The sequence below is a fragment of the Hyposmocoma kahamanoa genome, unplaced genomic scaffold (assembly GCF_003589595.1).
Source record: "Hyposmocoma kahamanoa isolate Upper Pololo Valley unplaced genomic scaffold, ASM358959v1 63, whole genome shotgun sequence".
Lineage (NCBI taxonomy): Eukaryota > Metazoa > Arthropoda > Insecta > Lepidoptera > Cosmopterigidae > Hyposmocoma > Hyposmocoma kahamanoa.
Genome location: NW_020653851.1, coordinates 21,682,099 through 21,691,259, shown reverse-complemented (window position 1 = coordinate 21,691,259; position 9,161 = coordinate 21,682,099). Strand labels below are relative to the sequence as shown.

General features: G+C 38.0%; 1 protein-coding gene across 1 annotated transcript in view; it reads right to left on the bottom strand.

Annotated features, from left to right (window-relative positions):
* Window positions 1-186: 186 nt before the first annotated feature.
* The window catches only part of LOC113230042 (neuroblastoma-amplified sequence-like), a 39,160-nt gene continuing 30,185 nt past the window's right edge, over window positions 187-9,161 (bottom strand). The window contains exons 23-28 of the mRNA XM_026463772.1: window positions 8,296-8,495; window positions 6,212-6,324; window positions 5,093-5,225; window positions 1,474-1,716; window positions 417-531; window positions 187-228 (exon numbers count right to left, since the gene is read on the bottom strand). Of these exons, the coding sequence (XP_026319557.1) occupies window positions 187-228; window positions 417-531; window positions 1,474-1,716; window positions 5,093-5,225; window positions 6,212-6,324; window positions 8,296-8,495 (846 nt within the window). The remainder of the gene's footprint in view (window positions 229-416; window positions 532-1,473; window positions 1,717-5,092; window positions 5,226-6,211; window positions 6,325-8,295; window positions 8,496-9,161) is intronic.

Genomic DNA, 9,161 nt, shown 5'->3' with positions numbered 1-9,161 from the left:
CATTTACACACATATAATTACATACACACACACTCACACCCCCAAATTTTTCAAATACACAATTCCTATACTAACCAAAGTAACACTGCATAAACAGTTTTTTTTTATATTGTTTTATGTTCCTTTGTAAAACCTTAATATATAGGTAAGTTAGTTACTACAATTGTCAATGTACTGGTACATATTTCAAAATAACAAGTATCTTCCAAGGGGTGGAGTCCTGGTGACCTGAAATACAGATCATACGTCTAGTTTAGGCACCAGTCTCCCACAGTATAATTTATTGTTTTATATATTTTATTTTGGATATTATGCCAATGTATTTTGTATATTGTGGTGAGAAAAATAAACTTATTATTATTATTATTATTATAGTGGTTTACAACAGCGTTGCTTTTTGTACAAAGTAAACTCACCGTCGTAATGGCATCGGAGAACTCGTCGTCGAAAGAAGGCCAGCGCTCGTCGTCATCGTGGTCTCCTCTAATCGCCATGCCCATCTGCTGTAGGCTTTCCAGTTCCAGCGCTAGTCTGCATAAGTCAAATAAATCGTTCGTGAGCGTACAGGTAATTTAAATTCATATTCTAGTCCTCGAGGGATACATATTGCACTCTCATAATTAAGTGACGAAATAACTATTTTTAGGAAACTGAAGAAAACATGCAAAAAATTAAAATGGCGAGTTTTTGGCTATGGCTTATTAGACGCTTCATCCTGTCTCGAAGGACCAAATATCACTATAGGCGCTGAACTGAGTTGGTTCCTGAGACACCTGCGCGGTGCGGGAGGAGTGAGAGTTTACGGGTTTTTTTATGATACCAAGTGACGGGACGAACAAGTCGTGCGCCTGGTGGCAAGCGACACGCCTGTCCATAACAGTTGCAGTGAAGTTCAAAGGTCATTGACTCTGCGTCCGTCACCCTGAGACATAAGTTGACAAGTCCCATGTGCCTGTAATTTCACCAGCACCCTTACCCTTCAAAACCGGAACACAGTGATGCTGAGTAATACTGCTCGGCGGCAGAAATAGGTCATGTGGTAGTACTTCCTTGGAAAAACTCTTTCACAAGAAGCAGTACTGCTATTAAAACAACGAAACAGTTAGAGGAGGGTAGCCTATCAAAGTCACTGTTAATAATTGCTCTTAGACTGCGTTCTGGTCACATTCCATTAAATAAATTTTACTGTCTCATGAGAAGGGCAGAATCCCCTCAATGCCAATTCTGTAACAACCTGAGCAACTCGTTGACGAAGAGTGTCGAAGCTCTATACTCCTATGTGAGGTTTTGCTTTCTGATGAGGCGTAATCCCTAAATACACATGGGAATAGTGACAGATAAAGTTATTTATATGTAGCCATACATTACGAGGCCGACATAAACGCCCGAACGTTTCTGTAACAGTTACGTCGCGCCGCACACGGGGTTGATTTGAACAAGATTGTTGTGACGATATTCGATGGAGGAACCGACCTGGCGCGCAGGATGTCCTCGATGCCGTCGGCGGGGCAGTGCGTGGCGGCGGCGGCGAAGAGGCCGCGGCGCGTGTTCCGGTCGGCGTGCGCGTGCGCGAAGGCGGCGGCGTGCGACAGCAGCGCGGCCGCGGGCGCGAACCGCATGGCCGCCAAGCGCCGCGCCGCGGCCAGCGCCGCGCCGTAGCCCGCGGGGCCCGCCGCGATCGCCGCCTCGCCCACGTGCTGCAGCACCGTGCCCTCCCTGCGGTTCGCCGTAACGTTTACGGTCGAGTTGGCGTGGCATCGCAACACATTTACTCAAATATTTTGTATGCCCGTAAAAATACACATAATTCCATTAAGAAACAAGATATCCATAATATTAACCTTAGAACAAAGTCCCAACTCGCGGTCCCATCATTTTTCGTTTAACTAAGATAAACGATTCTTTTATGGGGAACTGTATACGTGTTTGCAATAAGATTCCGGAGCATATACTAAAGTTATCATTTCCTAAGTTTAAAACTTACATTAACACATACATAAGTGCCATGCCCTAGTCACAGGAGGGGTAGGCAGAGACCACGGAACATTACTTTACTCTATCCCGACACAACACTCGAGCCTCACATACGTCATCGACCCTTTTCATACAACTTCTTTTATTCTTGTCACTTCGGATCTCAACCTTTTTGAGGACATCACTGGTCTGGTGTCTGTCGGTCTGTCTGTCATCTGGTATTGACCAAACTTACATTGGTAAGTCATTCAACATTCACATCATAAATCTGTTTGGCAATTCTTCTTACACCTACCCGCTCTACATGCCCAAACCACCTCAACATTCCTTTCTCTATTCTAGTCACTTGCATTAAAAGTATGTAATTGAAAAGTCCCATTACAAAATTGAAGAGTATGTGTTACATAAATATGTTTGGAAAGACAACAAGAGTTTAAATTCCACACAAGTATTATTCAAAGTGTATTCCATAGCATTTAAGTTTATTTGAAAAGAGCAATCCCTAGAGATTCTTGCTCGTTCTTCTTAGGGGGCGTTCCCATTATGTCAAACCGTTTTATTTACCGTTGGACGACAGTCGCGTCTAGCCTGTTCTCACTAGATCGTGACGACAATTTAGCGTTTCACGGCAGCCGCCTTGTCGTTTGCACGACAGAGTCGCTTGATGCACTGCAATCGCTTCTATGTTCTTTTGGAAGCATGAATGAAGAAGAATGAAGATGAAATTATAATAATGTATTACTTTTTAAAAAGGCGGAAGAGGAAGCAAACGAAGAAAAGAAAATTGTGGGTACATCCAATGTTATTAAAAAGAATACCATTAGGATTATGTCAAACGTTTATAAATTACTGTTTAAGAATGTAATATTGTAATAATATGTATAATTAAATATGAACAAAACCCGATTCACAACAAATAATTAGATGTAAACAGTTTTTTCTCTCGGTTTCGGGCATTAATAGGTTTTAACCCGATTTAAACCCGGCGTTAACAAAGCACTAGTGCAAAGCGAGCCGAGGGCGCGGGGTACGAGAGGGCTGTCAACGATAAACAAAACGCGAAGACAATAGTGCAGCTACTATTGTCTTCGCGACTATCTGTCGTCACGTTTTTATCGTGACATTTTATTTATCGTCAGACGTCTGTCGTTTTAACTCTTCCCATTGTCACGGCAGGCTGTCGTCGTTAAAAAAATTTTCGTAACGACAAAAAAGCCTTGAACGACAGTTAATTGTGTCGTACTATCTGTGAACAATTCATTTACGACATAATGGGAACGCGCCCTCGGGGAGGTCAGCGCAATAAACGAACAGTAGCTCAAAAAATGTCGTTTTCAAGTGTAAAAATTTAACCTATGGAATAAATTATTATTTGACTTTGAATCACACGGAAAGAGCAGCGGCTGGAGAACCATTTTTGGTGCAAATCGGTACCTCCAATGAACGCTACGCCAACTGAATTTTTGGACTAAAGCGACGATATGGAAAACTAGAAAGTTTCAGCTTTTTCATATAACAAACAAAATAAGAGCTATTTACTTTTCTCTACTACTCAGGTTTCTCTCAGAGAAAAGTTTAAGGAGACTGGTATCATGACTGTGGCATCTCAGTACATTTACTCTAATATTTATATGCCCGTAAAAATATACATAATTTCAATAAGAAAGAAGATATCCAGAATATTAACCTAAGAGCTAAGTTCAAACTCATGGTACCACGATTTCGTTTAACCAAGGTAAACAACTCTTTTATGGGGAACTGTATATGTTTTTACAATAAGATTCCGGAGCATATATTAAGTTTATCATTTCCTAAGTTTAAAAACTACATTAAAAATATTTTGATCGAAAAATCATATTACAAAATTGAAGACTACGTGTTAGATAAAGATGTATGGAAAGACGACATGGCTCCAGAATCCACACAAATTTGATTCAAAATGTATTCCATAGCATTTAAGTTTATTTGAAAAGAGCAATCCCTAGAGTTTCTTGCTCGTTCTTCTCAGGGAGGTCAGCGTAGTGAACGAGCAGTAGCTTAAATGTGATTTATTTTACCTATGGTATAAATAATCTTTGACTTTGACTTTGACTTCTTCAAAAAATTACTTTAAATCGCTCTCTTGTAATATTTTCCAAATTTCCATTATAAGTTTTACTTTACAAGCGTCGATATCAAGGAAGTAAAATATCATAATATTCATTACAATAAATATTAAAATCAAAACGAATGTTAATCAAATAACAGGGGCCTTACCATGAACTCTTATTACGATTCAGTTTTGGACCTAAAATGAATCGTTGTGAGACAGCGCTACATGAAGTGTATATCACCATCCCGCTTTTTAGACGTTACGAACCTACACTGAACTGTAATAAGAGTTCATGGTAAGTCCCCAGGTGAGCAAAGTTTAACGTGCTCTTCACGTTATTTCAGCCTATAAAATGACAAAAAACCTATACCCACCATAAACACGTGTCCAATTAATTAAACAGAAGTAACGCTCGTGTCCAATCAATTGAATAGAAGTAACTCATTCACATATCCAATTAATTGAAACACAAGCAACTCACACACATATCGACTGTGAACTGGCAACCGGTACTATCACAATTTTGACAACTTTACAGGATGAAGAAAAAATCATTTATATTGCATCTGGTATATTAAATAAGAATACGTAGTGCACATACATACATGTGTAATAAAAATATCTAAAAACTACGTATTTTTATTTAATAAACCAGATGCTATATAAATGACGCAAACAATATTTTCTTCATCCTGTTAAGTTGTCAAAATTGAAATAGTACCGATTGCCAGTTCACAGACGATATTCAATTAATTGAAAAGAAGTAAATTGCACACATTTTCAATTAATTAGTAGATTCTGGCGTTACTTTGCGGAAATCCATGTTAATAAAATTGGAAGTCAATTAATTTGCTCTCCGCGAACCCACTCTGGGTTTGTATTGATTTACTAATCATACACATGTCCAATTAATTGAACAGGCGTACATACACATGTCCTAAGTCAAACGGAAGTAAATTACACAAATGCGCAATTAAAATAAATCCAAAGAAAAAAAGAACTAATAAATAACAATTAGCTCGTTACCTCTTGTGTTCATCGTCTTTGAAGACCCTCAACAGCTTGGCCAATTTAAGTAGCTTATGGCTTGCTAAATAACCATTTTTGTCACTTTTCAAACATTCGTCTATCAGCGTCATTCGATCTTCACAAATGCGAACTATAAATAAAAATATAATATCAAATAATTATTATGAAGACCTGACTAGCCCACTGGGAGAACGGTTATTTCTCAATAGACAAGTTGATAGTACAATTCCTTATGGCGACAATTATTCAAGCTTGTTGACAATAACATTGATTCCGCTAAACTTTTGTACCTTGTTAATAGTAAATAACACACCTTTCTCCCGCGATCCTATAGTTTTTGACAGTGTCTATTCTATACGATGTTAATATGTTTGCAAACTCATTAAATACATTTAAGAAGAAAAGTGGGCGATATTCTAGTGGTTTTTTTTATGAACAATTCCTCAGAGCTTCGAATCGCAAAGACCTGTGGTGCACTCCCTCTGCGCCCAGTAATAGCGGCAGAACTAGGTAAGGTGGCAGTACTACCCTGTCTTTCACAAGGAGCTCTACTGCTAATAAATATTATTAATATATATAGATTTTACTAGTAATACTGCCACGTTACGTATTTCAGCTGCCAAGCAGTAATGTGATCATTACTGCGTTCCGGTTTGGAAGGGTTAAGGGTGCTGGAGAAATTACAGGCACATGGAGCTTGTCAACTTATGTCTCAGGGTGACGGGCACAGTGACAGTGCTCCTAAGATCTTTGCGATTAAAAGCTCTGAGTGGTACTGAAAATGTTATGGATAGACGTGTCGCTTACCAGCAGGCGCACGACTTGTTCGTCCCGTCACTTTATATTATATTAAAAACCGAAACACAGTAATGCTCACATTACTGCTAGGCGGTAGAAGTAGGTAAGGTGGCAGTACTTGCCTAGAAGAACTCTTTCATAAGGCGCTCTACTGCTACAAAATTTTATGTTGTTTCAATATATGGTACTTTAGATCTATTTACTTCTATATACAGTGTTCTTAGATCTTGTTTTTTATGATAATATGACTGTTTGTAGGTAACAAATAAATAAAATTAATTAAAAAATATTTTTATAGGTAGTTGAACAGCAATATACCTTGTATAGGAATTACGTCAAGCTGAAACGTGAGCAAAATTGGCAGAGCTGCTATCAGATCTAGTTCCTCTTGAATATGCTGATTTCCATCCTTTATCAGAGTCAAGCAGGCTCTACAATTACAAATAGAATTGACAATACATGATGATAGCTACTTAACCTAACAAAAATATAATGGGTAATGAATGAATGAAGTTAATACTACTCATAAGTTTTTGAAAATTCTCTCATCTTAGTAAGTCAAGACTAAAGTCTCTTTTTACGTGTTTTTAACAACAACATGAACATTATGGGCAGGCGACAATTTTGTTAAAATATGTGTATTACTATATATTTCATTTATATTAAATATTTATAATATTGAAGGCGAACCAGAGAGAATACTTATCCTATATATAAGTAACTTTACTTAGATAAATGCGAACTTAAATGCGTACTTGTAGAAGATGGTTGAGAGAACTGCGTACAATATTGGTACATGAAATATAAATAAAAATCATAAAACAAGATATCGTCGCCTTACTTTCTCAAACTCGTATCTTAAAGCACAAAGTTACGGAAATGCAAAAAAAGAATTGTATACACAAATTTTGCAGGCTGTTTTCACGTCCGGGCGGCGTCGTGGTGAATGTTCACTGATCCCACGGCGCCGACTCAACCGGCGAGAGGGAAACCCGGGGGGGTTTTAGTGGGGTAGGCCCTCCAGTCTCAAGGAGAGTCCCCACATAACCCCTGAGTCTCCCTGGGCTCCCCCCTGAGATTTCCCCCCCGTCAAAAAAAAAAAATAAAAAAGGCTGTTTTCACGTCACATTTCCTTCATATTCACACCCTTGATAAGAAATTTCAGATAAATCGAAATGTTTGTCACCTCCTAAGTAGTCACACTTCATAAAATATGAGTATAAGAAAGTAAGGCATCGATATTATTTTCATCTAGTTCTTAGGTTAAAGCGATAGATACACATAGGAAATGAAACTATTTTTCGGATGTAAATCAACCAATATCAAACTAATGCTTCGGGCTCTTTAAGGGCGCGTTCAAATTAGCCGCTGTTAGACGCCCTGCATACAATATCTAGAAGCGTTGCGCGCGAGCAGTCACGCTCGGTTGCAGTCACGGTTCGTGTGGTGTACATGTTAATTTTTCAAATTAACTGCTATGGTTGAAAATCGAATTGAAGAATTTAATTCTGCAATACACCCTGCAATATGGGATAGCAGTTCCGCCATTCCTATCAACTGGATAAAAAAAAGCCATGGGAAAATTTTAACTTACTATCAAATATTACTAACAAATACTAAGTCTCAGATAATACAACAAAAACTTAAAAGTACTTTTGGTAAATTTATTATGTTTTGTAAAAAGCTATGGAGCAAAAGTTATTGTTTATGATGTTAGCAGTCTAGTCTTGAAAGGTTGTTAGTATTTTAAAAACAACCCTATTTAAAAAATTAACAAGTAATATTTTTTAATAAAGTTTCTCACTAGACTGTTAAACTTATCAAAGTTAGTAGTAAAGTGTAAGTTGTCAAAAACACATTTGAAAAATCCATATTAGAAAGTTCTTTCTACGCAAAACAGAATTAATAATCTCAGTACAGAGTACCAAAAAAACCGACCTCAAAAGTACTTGGAATTACATATAATTACCAAGTTTTATTGAAATCGGTTACCGGAAAGTGCGCAAACCCGGATTCATCCCCTAGTTCGCCACTATAAGGGACTTGACACAGGAGATAATAAAAATCGGTTCTCACTACTCAAAGTATATTGTGAGACAAAAACGCCTTGAATTGGAGAATAGCAAAATCAACCATTAAAATAATTGCTCCTTATAATAAAATTTAGGCGCTATTTATAAAAATGACTCTTCATGCGTGAACCCACCCTTAGAGGTGGATGATTTTCTTCAAAATTAAATGGGACCACAATGGAATGGATGAATCATGAAAATCGGTTCACAAATACCCGAGTTATCACGTAACATACATACAAAAAAAAACATACAGTCGAATTGGCAAGTGGGCTACGAAGCAAAAAAGTTTGGAAACCTCTGTATTACACGATATTACAAATCACTTACTTCGCAATTTCCAAAGCGGGATCAGTGAGCGATGATGCAGAGTTAAAGTATTCCCTGGAAGCCTGAGATACCAAGTCGACGCTACGGTTATAACTGACCAGGTGCGAATTGCGTCTGACGCCGGCTTCGCATGTTAGCACTTCGGACGCCAATTTGATGCTCGGAATGTCACCTGATGTTAGAAGAGCAGATGCGTAGATCTATGGACGAACATATACCCGCTGTTGAAATGAATATCCAACACATACAGCCTAAAAATGTTACCAAGCTTTTACAAAAAAATTAAACCTTGCAATACTTTTTTTCATTGAACATCATGTTGAAACTCACTATTAACACAAAGATTGAACACTTAGAAAAAATTCCTTCGATCCGTCCGGATTCGAACCGACGACGTCTCCTAGCAAACCGTACCAGACGCTATGTCAATTAAGCCACGGAACGAACCAGCGGACCTCACGAATTTTTCTGTGTGCTTTCTATTTCTATGTGCTTGTTGTCGGATCTTTGTATTTGGTTTTTAACGACTTTTTAGCCGTAGCGCCATCTATGAGAAATCTATGAAAGAATTTCATCACCCAGTTAGATACCTTTACACCTACCAGCCCTGGCTAGGGTTGTCGCTAAAAATGACATTAAATTTTTATTGAATTCATATTCAAATATTTTTCATATAGTTATTTTAGTGACATTCATGTATTTTTTTAAATACTTCACCAGTTTGTTAGTGTTATTGACAGCAAATTTTTTTATAATATACCAAGTGATGGGGCGAACAAGTCGTGCGCCTGGTGGTAAGCGACACGCCTGTCCATACTAGTTGCAGTATCACCCAGAGCTTTAAACCGCAAAGACCTGAGTGAGGG